Here is a 16,501-nt window from a genome sequence, read left to right as displayed (position 1 = left end):
CCTGCACCTCTTATTAACTCAACAGTATTGTGGAGCTCCTGCACCTCTTATTAGCTCAACAGTATTGTGGAGCTCCTGCACCTTATTAGCTTATTAGCTCAACAGTATTGTGGAGCTCCTGCACCTCTTATTAGCTCAACAGTATTGTGGAGCTCCTGCACCTCTTATTAGCTCAACAGTATTGTGGAGCTCCTGCACCTCTTATTAGCTCAACAGTATTGTGGAGCTCCTCTTATTAGCTCAACAGTATTGTGGAGTTCCTGCACCTCTTATTAACTCAACAGTATTGTGGAGCTCCTGCACCTCTTATTAACTCAACAGTATTGTGGAGTTCCTGCACCTCTTATTAGCTCACAGTATTGTGGAGTTCCTCTTATTAGCTCAACAGTATTGTGGAGCTCCTGCACCTCTTATTAGCTCAACAGTATTGTGGAGCTCCTGCACCTCTTATTAGCTCAACAGTATTGTGGAGCTCCTGCACATCTTATTAGCTCAACAGTATTGTGGAGCTCCTGCACCTCTTATTAGCTCAACAGTATTGTGGAGTTCCTGCACATCTTATTAGCTCAACAGTATTGTGGAGCTCAACAGTATTGTGGAGCTCCTGCACCTCTTATTAGCTTAACAGTATTGTGGAGCTCCTGCACCTCTTATTAGCTCAACAGTATTGTGGAGCTCCTGCACCTCTTATTAGCTCAAGAGTATTGTGGAGTTCCTACACCTCTTATTAACTCAACAGTATTGTGGAGCTCCTGCACCTCTTATTAGCTCAACAGTATTGTGGAGGTCCTGCACCTCTTATTAGCTCAACAGTATTGTGGAGTTCCTACACCTCTTATTAACTCAACAGTATTGTGGAGCTCCTGCACCTCTTATTAGCTCAACAGTATTGTGGAGTTCCTGAACCTCTTATTAACTCAACAGTATTGTGGAGCTCCTGCACATCTTATTAGCTCAACAGTATTATGGAGCTCCTGCACCTTTTATTAGCTCAACAGTATTGTGGAGTTCCTGCACATCTTATTAGCTCAACAGTATTGTGGAGCTCCTGCACATCTTATTAGCTCAACAGTATTGTGGAGCTCCTGCACCTCTTATTAGCTCAACAGTATTGTGGAGATCTTGCACCTCTTATTAGCTCAACAGTATTGTGGAGTTCCTGCACATCTTATTAGCTCAACAGTATTGTGGAGTTCCTGCACCTCTTATTAGCTCAACAGTATTGTGGAGTTCCTGCACCTCTTATTAGCTCAACAGTATTGTGGAGTTCCTGCACCTCTTATTAGCTCAACAGTATCCTGCACCTCTTATTAGCTCAACAGTATTGCACCTCTTATTAGCTCAACAGTATTGTGGAGCTCCTGCACCTCTTATTAGCTCAACAGTATTGTGGAGATCTTGCACCTCTTATTAGCTCAACAGTATTGTGGAGTTCCTGCACATCTTATTAGCTCAACAGTATTGTGGAGTTCCTGCACCTCTTATTAGCTCAACAGTATTGTGGAGTTCCTGCACCTCTTATTAGCTCAACAGTATTGTGGAGTTCCTGCACCTCTTATTAGCTCAACAGTATTGTGGAGCTCCTGCACATAAATGTAAACAAAACCGGCACCAGAAATGAGTACTGACACCTATTTCAGTCCAAGTCAAGCACAGGCTATAACTGTAATTGCTAGGGGGCTGGCCCTCACGGGGGAAACATTTTGGGAAATGGTGGAGCACAGTTCTAGGAAAAACAGTTGCTTTCAAACTCGGGATTTGGTGGCTAATTGAGGTAAGACTAATTCTGCATGTATGAACTACACATTGACACATCCAGCCCAAAGCAGGAGATTTAAAAAATACTTAGTAATCGCCAAAGTTCAGGAGCATGTCTTTCCAAACTAACAGCCACTACAGGGCAAAACAGGTTAAAAAAAGACATGGGAAAATGCTCAAGCATTAAAGGTTTAAGACTTGCTGCCACTCTAATCTGTCCTCATCTTAAATTGATGGTGCATTACTACCACATACCAGTTAAATTGGTACAGCATTCTTAATATAGTCTCCTAAAATATGTTAATAAGATAGAAACAACAATACCACTCGTGGTCAAAATGTTTTCAACCCACCAAAAATGCCATATACAGCAATTACCCCTCCCCCTCACACACACACAAAATGTTCCCACAATGCACCATAATTGACAGCATGTTGCAGTAAAACTTTCACAGTAGTTTACTGCTGATAATAGCCAAAATGACTGTATGAATGCTAGTTTTATGTTAGTGTGGTGCAGAGCCTGTGAGCAGGGTTGTGGGTGGAAATCCTGTTCATCGCTCTCTTATGGAGTGGTGCTTGTCCACCGCTCTGTGCTCCATGACCTTTCCCACCCTCTGCTAAAAACTGCTCTGTGCCCCCGAGAGTGAAAAACACAGTGTAACGGCTGTTGGTGGAAGAAGGTGAGGACCAAAGTGCAGCGTGGTACGTGTTCATCATTTATCAAATAGAACTGAACACTAAATACAAAACAACAAAAGAACAACCAAAACAGCTCCGTCAGGTGCAAAACACACTAAACAGAAAATAACTACCCACAACTCATAGTGGGAAAACAGGCTGCCTAAGTATGGTTCTCAATCAGAGACAACGATTGCCAGCTGCCTCTGATTGGGAACCATACCAGGCCAAACACATAGAAATACAAAACCTAGACTACAAAACATAGAATGCCCACCCCAACTCACGCCCTGACCAAACTAAAATAGAGACATAAAAAAGGAACTAAGGTCAGGACGTGACAGTACCCCCCACCCCCCCAAAGGTGCGGACTCCGGCCGCAAAACCGAAACCCATAGGGGAGGGTCTGGGGGGGCATCTGTCCGCGGTGGCGGCTTTGGCGCGGGACATGGACCCCACTCCACCTTAGTCTGGGCCCACTTCGGTGGCACCTTTGGATCGCCGACCCTCGCCGCCGACCCCGGACTGGGGACCCTTTCAGCGGGCCCCGAATAGACGGGAGACTCTGGCAGCGCCGGAGTGAAGGGAGGCTCTGTTGCCCCAGCCTTTGGGAATCTCGAGCCACACTCCAGTCTAATTGGGCGAGCTCCACTCCAGCTCCGGTCACGACCTGTATGTAGTGACAGCAATGCCCAACATCTCCATCTCCTGGACGAATTTATCCGCCAGATTCAGCAGCGTGACAAACAACAAAAGGCATGGATTTTTGCCCTATTTTTTTTTTTTTCAATTTCATGATGGTTTTTATTTTATTTAGTTCGTTTTGGAGCCAAATATAGAACTATACTGATTTCAAACTGGTTTGTTAATTATTTTATTTCAGTTTACTAATAGTTTTTCATGATTAGTTTTCATTTTGACTTTTATAATAATAACATTTATTTGGTGGGTGCTTATATTTGTCCTATTTCACACATATACACGTGTAATAATACCCATGTGTAAATGAACCCACACATATACACGTGTGTAATAATACCCATGTGTAAATGAACCCACACATATACACGTGTAATAATACCCATGTGTAAATGAACCCACACATATACACGTGTGTAATAATACCCATGTGTAAATGAACCCACACATATACACGTGTGTAATAATACCCATGTGTAAATGAACCCACACATATACACGTGTAATAATACCCATGTGTAAATGAACCCACACATATACACGTGTGTAATAATACCCATGTGTAAATGAACCCACACATATACACGTGTAATAATACCCATGTGTAAATGAACCCACACATATACACGTGTGTAATAATACCCATGTGTAAATGAACCCACACATATACACGTGTGTAATAATACCCATGTGTAAATGAACCCACACATACACACACGTGTGTAATAATACCCATGTGTAAATGAACCCACACATATACACACACGTGTGTAATAATACCCATGTGTAACTGAACCCACACATATACACGTGTGTAATAATACCCATGTGTAAATGAACCCACACATATACACGTGTAATAATACCCATGTGTAAATGAACCCACACATATACACGTGTAATAATACCCATGTGTAAATGAACCCACACATATACACGTGTAATAATACCCATGTGTAAATGAACCCACACATATACACACGTGTAATAATACCCATGTGTAAATGAACCCACACATATACACGTGTAATAATACCCATGTGTAAATGAACCCACACATATACACGTGTGTAATAATACCCATGTGTAAATGAACCCACACATATACCCATGTAATAATACCCATGTGTAAATGAACCCACACATATACACGTGTAATAATACCCATGTGTAAATTAACCCACACATACGTGTGTAATAATACGCGTGTAAATTAACCCAGGCAGTTAACCTACTGTTCCTAGGCCGTCATTGGAATTAGGAATTTGTTCTTAATTAACTGACTTGCCTAGTTAAATAAAAGGTTAAATAACATGTTTTTTTGCCTATCCCACTCTCCCTGAGACACCCTCTGAGAGTGGGGTCACAGCCAGGGTCAGCCATTATCAACAGTGACCCTGGAGCAATTAGGGTTAAGTGCCTTTCTCAAGGGAACATCAGATTTTCTTGTAGAATCAGGGATTAGGACGAGCAACAGTTGGGTAGTTTCAGTTTCTCTCAAACCCCCGCCCCCATCAATGCACCACAAGAGGCCCTGAGGCATTTCGTTACAAAATTGTATTTTTATTTACATATCCAGGAATAAACCAATGAGCAAAGAAGGAGAAAGACAGGAAAGGAAAGAATATGTTGACTAAGAAACTAAATAATAATAATACTACATGTTCAGATGTGGTTGTGATGATTTAACATAGTCACACCACAGACTGACTGACCCAACACACTAGGAAGGAATCATCAGTCCAGTGTCCCTCAGTCAGTCATTTACAATGATACACTATTACAAACTAGCATGTCCTGGGATAAACACAACAAAAGCATGCTAAAGAACCAAATGGGGTTTTACAGTCTTCTGAAAACAAAAACTGTGGTTCTGGAACTGGGTTGTACACACACACAACTCTTTCACTCTGTCATTTTAACATATGGGTCCTGTTCAAAAGGAGCACACGTTTTAAAAACGTTTTTAAACGGAAAACAAAAATGACAGTTTTTTATTGGACAAGAACAACCCATTTTCTTCTATTTGGGGCCTAGTGAACAGGACCCAGGGGCCTGACTACAGGAGGGTGTGGCAGCCTCCCTACAGGCCTTCTTTTGAAGAAGATGATAATAACAAGAGTCAATTAAATCATGAGATCTAGAAATACTAGATGAGACTCGGGCTCTTTTGTAAGCTATTGGTCTTGAACGGAGTGACTTGGGGAGGGGGGGGGGGGTCACCACCATAGAAATATAATTACTAGAATGGACATTCCCATTAAAGTCCATGCTCTGTTATGGGTGGCCCAGCGGCTCAACCCTAGACTGGAGCCTATCGCTCGAGGACTCAACACCTCCAACTCTTTCTGATATCATCATAATGGCAGCACATACCTTGCGCAATAGTGCAAACGCTCATATGAGTCTGATGACAATATTGAATGGTCTTTGACGCTTCTTGGCCCTAAAAGCACATGGACACTGTCCCCTTTTTTGATACACTTACCAACTATGGCAACAAACATAGGTTAAGTAACACATACCAAATGGCACCCTATTCCCTTTTGGGGTGCACTACTTTTGACTAGGGTCTATAGGAAGTAGTGCACTATATAGAGAATAGGGTGCCATTTGGAACTCACCCATACTCCCCATTGGACCCCAAGCCTCTGCCTATGCTACACAATGAGGGTGGAAAGTAATAATGATCACCCGGCCAATGGAAAATACTGATCAGCAGAACAAATCTCAGACAGATTATAAATACATTGTAAAATATATACACAGCAACAACGATAAAGAAAATAATATGAAATGGAAAAACTACAATATTACAGAACTCCTCAAATACAGCCCCTCTGGGCCAGTGCAGATTAAACGACATGACAGAGATGCAACATTTCAGACCATCGCAGATAAAAACACAATGTATAGAACTGTCATGGTCCTCTTTCCAACATGATAGAGAAACCCGTTTACTCTATACGATATATTTCTATTTTTTTCTGAAATGTTGTGCTCCTCAAAAAGACCAGTCTGTCCCAACGCAGTTTGCTCCTCCCACCGCAGCCAATCAGACAGACAGCCACTCTCTAAACACACCAATCACAACAGAGTGCTTTGCTGTGTAAGGTGCATTGTCCAATCAAAACATGGGGCTAGTAGTGTACAACTGCAGGTAAAAACCTTTCCCCTTCTCTCACACACACACACTCCCAGCCATCACACCTTCACAGTCCTGCAGAGGGTGCCAGAACCCCACCTAGTGGACACACTCCGCCAATACAGTGCATTTCACGCAGGGGAATAGAAAAGAACCAGAAACGTGAATCTATATATCCTGGTGGATGATGACTAGCTTACATGACAGATCATGTCAACAATGTCAACAGCAACACTTTACTGGGGTGAAGTCCTCCCCTGCTAAACTGTCACTCTGAGAGCTGTCTACTGACAGGTGATATGAAACTAATGGCAGGTAACTGTCAGGTATGTTTATTCGTCTGTCTGTATGCCTGATATGATTCTCAATGTCTAGTTAGACTGTCTGTATGTCTGTTCGTCAGCTGCAGGCCAAATGCCAAAAACCTCCTTCATCCATTTGTGTGCGTGTGTGTGGGGCTGGTCTCTCTGTCTCGCTCTGTATCGTCTAGGCAGAGGTGACAGTGGTGCCGCTGCCCAGCTTAATGATCATCTGCTGGCAGTCGTGGAGGGTGCGCTTGTCCCCCAGCTTCTCCAGTGTCCGGGCTGCGTCCGCCAGCATGCCCACCCGCTGGCCCGGTGCCGACAGGAAGGAGGGGGGCAGGTAGCGACACGCCAACATCACCGCCTCAGCCTGCTCCCTCTGGCCAGGACGCATCTCACACTCCTCTGTAGAATCACACACACACAGGTGAGTTGTGGGGATACAGAGAGGGATACTACACAGATAACACTCATATCGCGCCGTGTCCCTTTCGACCTCATTATTAAAGGCTTAAAAAAGGAACACAAAACCCACAGAACTTCCAACCTTTCTCACACACGCAAACTACAAAAAACCCTCCATGCAGTTACCCGTCTTGGCTCCGGGGGTGGCTCTGCGTCTGAGCGAGCGGTCCAGGAGCTGATGTGTTCGCGTGGGACTGGCCCCAGCCATCAGCCTGGCGGTTGCCTCATGAAGAAACAACTGAGAGGGAGAGAGAGAACAGTGTTTGATGAGTGAGAAGTCAGAAATCTACCTAGATCAACCTGTGTCCATATACATGTATGTGCCCGTGTCTACATGTGTATGTATGTCTTCCTCCACGTCCTACCCTCCGCATGGCGGGCCTGAAGCTCTGGGCCAGCTTCCTGAGGGAGGAGAGGTCCTGCTGGAAGCCGTGCAGCTCGGCCGGGGAGGCCTGCAAGGAGAGACCCCCAGGACTGGAGCTCTGCTGCAGACGCCACACGTTAGTCCGCATCACCAGCAGCAGGTCACACAGCAGCAACTGGACCACCTGGGGAGAGAGAAAGAGAGAGAGACAGAAAGACAGAGAGACCGAGAGAGAGAGAGAGAGAGAGAGAGAGGGGTCAAGAGAGAGAGACCGAGAGAGAGAGGGGTCAAGAGAGAGAGACCGAGAGAGAGAGAGAGAGGGGTCAAGAGAGAGAGAGAGAGAGAGAGAGGGGAGAGAGAAGAGAGAGAGAGAGAGAGAGAGAGGGTCAGAGAGAGAGAGAGAGAGAGAGAGAGAGAGAGAGAGACAGAGACAGAGACAGAGACAGAGACAGAGACAGAGACAGAGAGAGACAGAGACAGAGACAGAGACAGAGAGAGGGGTCAAGAGAGAGACCGAGACAGACAGAGAGAGAGAGACCGAGACAGACAGAGAGAGAGAGAGAGAGAAGCAAACCTTATGGTGTGCGTATTGAAAATGACATTAGTTTGAAAGGCAGTAACAGTGTGTCAGGGTGTATTGATGTATCCTGCTCATTGTGCTGTATGGGGCCCAGCTCTGTCTTGCACTGCAGGAACATTGCACCCAGCTGAGAGACACATGCAATGCAACTACAATGCACCACAGCTCTGGCCATAGCTGCTGTGTGTGTGTGTGTGTGTGTGTGTGTGTGTGTGTGTGTGTGTGTGTGTGTGTGTGTGTGTGTGTGTGTGTGTGTGTGTGTGTGTATATATATGTGTGTGTGTACCTTGTCTAGGCTGCTGCTGTGACAGTGTGGTCCAAGGTTGAGGCTGTCTCTCAGCAGGCCGCTGGCCCTCTCACTGTGGCTCAGACTCAGCTGACAGTTCTCTGGTTTGGTCAGCATGGCGCGCACTGCCCGGAACGTGTTCAAAGACGCCTTGGGCAACGGACTCCTGAGGACACATGAACAACTCTTTTCAGAAAGGTAGTGGAGAAGAACTGGGAAAGTGTGTGTGTGTGTGTGTGTGTGGGGTAATCTGTATGTCACGCCGGAATGTTCTACTACAGCTTGGTACAGTCCCTCGGCTGTGTGTGTGTGTGTGTGTGTGTGTGTGTGTGTGTGTGTGTACGCGCTTGCGTGCGTGTGTGTACACTCACTCTGCAGTCTGTAGACTACGGGGCAGGTGCTCGGCGGCGGGGTACAGTCTCTCAGCCGCTGCGTCGTCTCCTTGGAGCCAGTTAATGATCACCACGGCAACCGACGACCACCATTTGGAATGAAGGTCACAGCCTGGAGGTCCCAGACAAGGTTTACACACAGTCAATAAAGAAAATACACACAGAGACAGGTTATTATTGGGATAGTTCCTGTAGCTGATCTAGAGATATCAACTGTAACTCTGTTGAAGTTCAGGGTTAAGTTTAGGGTTAGGTTTAGGATAAGGCCTAGGGTTAAGTTTAGGGAAGAGTTTAGGTTTAGGGCTAGGTTTAAATGTATGTTGAAGGTTAGAGGATAGTTAGTTGACATGATGTTGACAGGTTTAGAACATCTATGTGGGACTATCCAGACATGCTGAAACACAGACACACCCCTTCCTTTATCTCTCTCCGTTTCACACATGATCAAATCCAGCTGTTCTCTGGCATGTTCCCCCTCTGGCATGGTCACAACCTGCTAATACTGCAGCTATACTGATAGGCACATCTCTCCAAGGGAGAAGACCTCCGTTGCTTAACATTGGGCCAACACAGCTTTCATCAAATCAGATGGCTGATTCATCACAAAACCATTTGATGTTGCTAATTATTTCAATGATTACTTCATTGGCTAAGTGGGCAAACTTAGGCAGGAAGTGCCAACAACGAACAGTGAGCCATCGTACACATGCATAACAAAAACAATACTGAAAGAAAAGCATTGTAAGTTTGAATTTTGTAAAGTTAGTGTGGGAGAGGTGGAAAAATTATTGTCATCGATCAATAATGTCAAACCTCTTGGCAATGACAACTTAGATGTTAGACTGTCATTGTAAATGAGAATTTGTTCATAACTGACTTGCCTAGTTAAATAAGGGTTAAATAAAAAATACAAATGGAAAGCTACTGAGGATGGTAGCTGACTCTATAGCCACTCCTATCTGTCATATGTTTAAACTGAGCCCAGAGGAAAGTCTGTCCTCAGGCCTGGAGGGAAGACAGTCATTCTGCTACCCAAGAGTGGTAAAGCGGCCTTTACTGCTTCTAACAGTAGACCTATCAGCTTGCTGCCAGCACTTAGCAAACTTTTGAAAAAAATAGTGTTTGACCAAATAAACAAATTAACAACAGACTTTCAGCATGCTTATAGAGAATGACACTCAACATGTACTTCACTGGCACAAAATAAATATATAAGAAGAAGATTGTGGGAGCTTTGCTGTTAGATTTCAGTGCAGCCTTTGATATTATTAACCATAACCTGTTGAGAAAATGTATGCATTATTGCTTTTCACCCTCTGCCATATCAGGGTTTTCTTTAATGGAAGCTTCTCGAATGTAAAACATTTAAAGTGTGGTGTACCGCAGGGCAGCTCTCTCGGCCCTGTACTCTTTTCTATTTTTACCAATGACCTGCCACTGGCATTAAACAAAGCATGTGTGTCCATGTATGCTGATGATTCAACCATATACTCATCAGCAACCACAGCTAATGAAGTCACTGAAACCCTTAACAGAGTAGCAGTATTTGGAATGGGTGGCCAATAATAAAGTGGTTTCTTAAACGAAGAGCATTGTATTTGGTACAAATCATTACCGAAGTTCTAGACCTCAGCTGAATCTGGTAATGAACGTTGTGGCTGTTGAACAAGTTGAGGAGACTAAATTACTTTGGTGTTACCTTAGATTGTAAACTATCAGGTTCAAAACATATAGATTCAATGGTTGTAAAGCTGGGGAGACTTCTGTCCGTAATAAAGAGATGCTCTGCTTTTTTGACACCACACTCCACAAAGCAAGTCTTTCAGGCTCCAGTTAAATCTTATATTGATTATTGTCCAGTCATATGGTCAAGTGCTGTAAAGAAAGACCTAGTTAAGCTGCAGCTGGACCAGAACAGCACGGCACGTCTGGCTCTTCCTTGTAATCAGAGGGCTGATATAAATACTATGCATGCCAGTGTCTCTTGGCTAAGAGTTGTTATAATAAATATTAATGTGTTGGAAATTCCAAATGGTTTGCATAGTCAACTTAGACACAGCACTGGCAGACACACACTTACCCCACCAGACATGACACCAGGGGTATTTTAACAGTCCCCAGGTCCAGAACAAATTCTAGGAAACGTACAGTATTATATATACAGAGCCATGAGTGCATGGAACTCCCAACTCATATAGTACAAAAAGCAAACCTGGTTTCAAAAAACAAATAAAGCAACACCTCACGGCACAACAAATAGCTTACAATACTCTACTCAGCAAACTGGATGCAGTCTATTATAAGCCCCTTATACCACCCACCACTGCGACCTGTATGCTCTAGTCGGCTGGCCCTCGCTACATATTCGTCGCCAGACCTACTGGCTCCAGGTCATCTATAAAAGCCTATGCTAGGTAAAGCTCCGCCTTATCTCAGCTCACTGGTCACAATAACAGCACCCACCCGTAGCACGTGCTCCAGCAGGTACCTCTCACTGGTCACGATAACAGCACCCATCCATAGCACGCGCTCCAGCAGGTATATCTCACTGGTCATCCCCAAAGCCAACATCTCCTACCTCCCCACGCCATTTGCACACACTGTATATAGACTCTTTTCCACCTTTTTTTTCTTCTACTGTATTATTGACTGTATGCTTGTTTATTCCATGTGTAACTCTGTGTTGTTGTTTGTGTTGCACTGCTTTGCTTTATCTTGGCCAGGTCACAGTTGTAAATGAGAACTTGTCCTCAACTGGCCTACCTGGTTAAATAAAAAAGGTGAAATACATTTTTACAAATAATAATAAAAAAACGCCTCTCCCCCATGTGACCTACTTGTTGTGTGTATGTACTGACGTATGTGTAACTGATAGATGCGCGTGTGCGTACACACACACACTTTAAAATGTAAAGTATTTTGTCTGTAATGTATTTTTGGTTATGTGTCGTACCCCAGTAAGAAAAGCTCCCATTGGCGTCGGCTAATGGAGATCCTAATAAATCACATCCAATCAAACGCACACTCACACAAAGAGACAGCTATGCTGACTGGGCAATCTAACACCATGCCAAGAAAAGTCTCCTTTCAAAAGCTCTTCCATCTCTAGCTACTTCTCCAAGATGATTAGATGCTTGACAGGACTGGTAGATGGAGCGATGCAGAGGACCATGCCTTTTAACCTCCCATCTCCTCTCAGAGAAAATGAGCGAGAGAGAGAGAGAGAGAGAGAGGTGCTGAAAGGAGCGAGGCTATCTGAGGGGGCATCTCAATAGTCTAGAGTGGCTTCCTCTCCTTGTCTTTGATTGCACTGATCTGACAACACAGGGATCAGTGGAAGCAATGTCAGAAGATAGACATGTTACTGAAGATCAGTGTGACTGAAGGAAAGGAGATAAGAAGAGGAAGCCACTTTAGACTACAGATACACTGTCAAGTACACCCTAAATGAGAGACACCCAGTATTGTGCCTGAACTGCAGAGGTGAAACTCGGACCACAGCATATAGACACATAAATATAAGGCCAGGAGTCATACCAGTGACGGTGGCCATGTTGGATCCGATGGCAAAGGACTGGGTGTTGGCTCCGGCGGCGTCTGATGCACTAGTCAACAGCTGAAGGTACTCCAGAGCATCCGCATACTCCCTGGGGAATACACACACACAGCTTAGTTAGTTAAAAGTATTTAAAAAATACTATTAGTTCTCCCTGAGGAATGCACACACAGCTGAGTTATAAGTATTTAAAATACTATTAGTTCTCCCTGGGGAATACACATACAGCTTAGTTAGTTAAAAGTATTTAAAAGACTATTAGTTCTCCCTGGGGAATACACACACAGCTTAGTTAGTTAAAAGTATTTAAAAGACTATTAGTTCTCCCTGGGGAATACACACACAGCTTAGTTAGTTAAAAGTATTTAAAAGACCATTAGTTCTCCCTGGGGAACACACACACAGCTTAGTTAGTTAAAAGTATTTAAAATAATATTAGTTCTCCCTGAGGAATGCACACACAGCTGAGTTATAAGTATTTAAAATACTATTAGTTGTCCTTGAGAACACACACAGCTTACAGTTGAAGTTGGAAGTTTACAAACACTTAGATTGGAGTCATTAAAACTTGTTTTTCAACCACTCCACAAATGTATTATTGTTAACAAACTATAATTTTGGCAAGTCTGTTAGGACATCTACTTTATGCATGACACAAGTAAGTTTTCTAACAATTGTTTACAGACAGATTAGTTCACTTAAAATTCACTGTATCACAATTCCAGTGGGTCAGAAGTTTACATACACTAAGGTCACTGTGCCTTTAAACAGCTTGGAAAATTGTCATGGCTTTAGAAGCTTTGGGTAGGCTAATTGACATCATTTGAGTCAATTGGAGGTGTACCTGTGGATGTATTTCAAGACCTACCTTCAAACTCAGTGCCACTGCTTGATATCATGGGAAAATCTAAAGAAATCAGCCTCAGAAAATAATTGTAGACCTCCACAAGTCTGGTTCATCCTTGGGAGCAATTTCCAAACACCTGAAGGTACCACGTTCATCTGTACAAACAATAATACGCAAGTATAAACACCATGGGACCACGCAGCCGTCATACCACTCAGGAAGGAGACGCGTTCTGTCTCCTAGAGATGAATGTACTTTGGTGTGAAAAGTGCAAATCAATCCCAGAACAACAGCAAAGGACCTTGTGAAGATGCTGGAGGAAACAGGTACAAAATGATCTATATCCACAGAAAAACGAGTCCTATATCGACATAACCTGAAAGGCCGCTCAGCAAGGAAGAAGCCACTGCTCCAAAACCGCCATAAAAAAATCCAGTCTACGGTTTGCAAATGAGCATGGGAACAAAGATCGTACTTTTTGGAGAAATGTCCTCTGGTCTGATGAAAAAAAATAGAACTGTTTGGCCATAATGACCATCGTTATGTTTGGAGGAAAAAGGGGGAGGCTTGCAAGCCGAAGAACGCCATCCCAACCGTGAAGCACGGGGATGGCAGCATCATGTTGTCCGGGTGCTTTGCTGCAGGAGGGACTGGTGTACTTCATAAAATAGATGGCATCATGAGGGGGAAAATTATGTGGATATATTGAAGCAACAACTCAAGACAGGAAGTCAGGAAGTTAAAGCGTGATTGCAAATGGGTCTTCCAAATGGACAATGACCCCAAGCATACTTCCAAAGTTGTGGCAAAATGGCCTTAGGACAACAAAGTCAAGGTATTGGAGTGGCCATCACAAAGCCCTGACCCCATCCTATAGAAAATTTGAGGACAGAACTAAAAAAGAGTGAGCGAGCAAGGAGGCCTACAAACCGCGGCAGGTAGTGTAGTGGTTAGAGCGTTCGTCTATTAACCGAAAGGTTGCACTATTGAATCCCTGAGCTGACAAGGTAAAAAAAATCTGTCTTTCTGCCCCTGAACAAGGCAGTTTACCCACTGTTCCTAGGCAGTCATTGAAAATCTGAATTTGTTCTTAACTGACTTGCCTCATTTTTTTTTTAATGACTCAGTTACACCAGCTCTGTCAGGAGGAATGGGACAAAATTCACCCAAGTTATTGTGGGAAGTTTGTGGAAGGCTACTTGAAACATTTGACCCAAGTTAAACCATTTAAAGGCAATGCTACCAAATACTAATTGAGTGTAGCTTCTGACCCACTGGGAATGTGATGAAAGAAATAAAAGCTGAAATAAATCACTACTTATTATTCTGACATTTCACATTCTTAAAATAAAGTGGTGATCCTAACTGACCTAAGGCAGGGAATTTTTACTAGGATTAAATGTCAGGAATTGTGAAAAACTGAGTTTAAATGTATTTGTCTAAGGTAGTTAGTTAAAAGTATTTAAAATACGTAAAAGGCTTGTTCAAAAAGGGATTGTAGACCATTTAAGACAAAATAAGGCCTAAAATATTAATAAGTAGACATTCTGTATTGTACAACGCAATGTTAGATGGTTCTCCACGCCCTGAAAGTAGACTATGGGCATTTTTAAAATGTTTGTTTTTTTACAGCCACTAGAAAAATCAGCTAACTTCAGCCACCACTGGCTAAAATTATGTGGGGTTGATAAAGTCAACTTTTAAGACTTCTGCAGATAACCTGAGAACACTATTTGGCTGTGTGTTGCACCTACCCCTCTCCATCACTGGGGGTCTTCTCCCCCCGGGGCTGGGCCACACAGTATAGAGCCTTCTCCAAAAGGTGTTCCCTAAAGGCCTGGGTCACCTGGGCCAGAGGGTCCACTACGGAGACAGAGAAGAATTAGGGTTAGCATAGTCATGGCAACCAATTTAGACAATGAAAACTTGTTGCCCATATTGCTTTCATCATAACCAGTTTCCATGACAGGTGTTTCCTTTCATAAAGACACAAGCTGTCCACCTGTAGAGCCTCTCAACGCTCATTCTTCTGAGGGGCTCTTGTTAATAGTTGTACACTATATACCAGGGAATAAGGTGCTATTGGTCACATACACGTGTTTATCAGATGTTGTTGCGGGTGTAGTGAAATGCTTGTGCTTCTAGTTCCGACAGTGCAGCAGGTGTGTCTACAGACTGAGAGAACTGGGAAGGTGACAGTACTGACCTGTGTTCCCTGGGCTGGATGCTATCTTTGGGGGTGCAGTCCCCGTCCACAAAGAGCGGTGGCCCAGAGGTGACAGAGCCACCTGCATGGCCGGGGGAACTGGAGGAGAGACAAGCCTGGCGGGCACTGCTCAGGAACACACGCTGGGGATGGAGAGACATGGATACTGCCTGGCTGTAGATGCTATCTTTGGGGGTGCTGCGGACGGCCCAGTCCCCATCCACAAAGAAGCGGTGGCCCAGAGGGTGACAGAGCCACTGCATGGCCGGGGGGACACTGCCACTGGAGGAGAGACAAGCCTGGCGGGCACTGCTCAGGAACACACGCTGGGGATGGAGAGAGACATGGAGATACAGGACTGAGTAACGAGGTAGAGACAGAGACAGACACACACGATACACTGAGCAACAAACCACACATTATAGCCAACGCCTCCCCCTCGCTCACAAATACCCACACCACTTGGTAACCTAACTATGTTACTCACGGAGGAGAAGTGAAGGAGTCTGGGTAGGCTGGCTTTGACTCGTAGGGCTGCAGAGACGTAGATCTCTCCTAGCGTGGCCACGGGGAGACAGGAGCCTGAACACTCGGCCAGGTTTACAGCACTCAGAGCCATGTGAACCGCAGACAGGTGGCTACCGCCCAGCTTACCTGCACACACACCCATTGATTATAGACAGCTTGGCTGAACAAACACAGAAAACACACAGGATTTTCAGACAAAGACTCCTGAAAACAGGCATCCATTCCTCTCAGGTCTACATAAAGTGTGTAGGAGTAGGGAGCTAGTGGATAACTCTGTATTGGACAGTAGTACTGCAGAGGAGAGAAGGTACCTACTGTGTGATCTTGGGGAAATCTGAATCCATTTAGTGTTTGTTTTATTTCCCACTGTATGAGGATCTGAGACACGTTGGTGACAACGGGACGGTAGGGATTGGTGACAGATGGTAGCGTTGTGACAGGGACACGGTTGGTGACAACGGGACAAGCAGACAGTGCTGCTATGGAGCTCACTGTTGGTGAGTGCTGCTAGATGGCAGCCGGGATCACTGTATGCATATAATTTGTCAAATGTTATTTTGTTCTGTGGTGTCTTGTAAGCCCATGTGGGCTGGGTACCGGTAGGTGTATGACACTTAAATCATATCAATCAACTAGCTGGTAACATTGACAAGGTAGACAAGGTTAGCCTTACCCTTAGCATTTGAGCCACA

The 16,501-nt window shown here is 44.3% G+C and overlaps 1 protein-coding gene across 1 annotated transcript in view; it reads right to left on the bottom strand.

Annotated features, from left to right (window-relative positions):
* Positions 1 to 4,676: 4,676 nt before the first annotated feature.
* Positions 4,677 to 16,501, bottom strand: part of srebf1 (sterol regulatory element binding transcription factor 1) — a 34,339-nt gene continuing 22,514 nt past the window's right edge. Inside the window, 10 exon segments of the mRNA XM_052513476.1 lie at positions 4,677 to 6,990; positions 7,177 to 7,288; positions 7,416 to 7,598; positions 8,281 to 8,446; positions 8,652 to 8,784; positions 12,210 to 12,319; positions 14,830 to 14,938; positions 15,282 to 15,295; positions 15,441 to 15,607; positions 15,769 to 15,935. Of these exon segments, the coding sequence (XP_052369436.1) occupies positions 6,770 to 6,990; positions 7,177 to 7,288; positions 7,416 to 7,598; positions 8,281 to 8,446; positions 8,652 to 8,784; positions 12,210 to 12,319; positions 14,830 to 14,938; positions 15,282 to 15,295; positions 15,441 to 15,607; positions 15,769 to 15,935 (1,382 nt within the window). The 3' untranslated portion in view covers positions 4,677 to 6,769.

Source organism: Oncorhynchus keta, unplaced genomic scaffold, assembly GCF_023373465.1.
Source record: "Oncorhynchus keta strain PuntledgeMale-10-30-2019 unplaced genomic scaffold, Oket_V2 Un_scaffold_12020_pilon_pilon, whole genome shotgun sequence".
NCBI classification, from domain to species: Eukaryota; Metazoa; Chordata; class Actinopteri; order Salmoniformes; family Salmonidae; genus Oncorhynchus; species Oncorhynchus keta.
The sequence above is the reverse complement of the archived record's forward strand: the minus strand, read 5'-3'. Positions and strand labels throughout refer to the sequence as shown.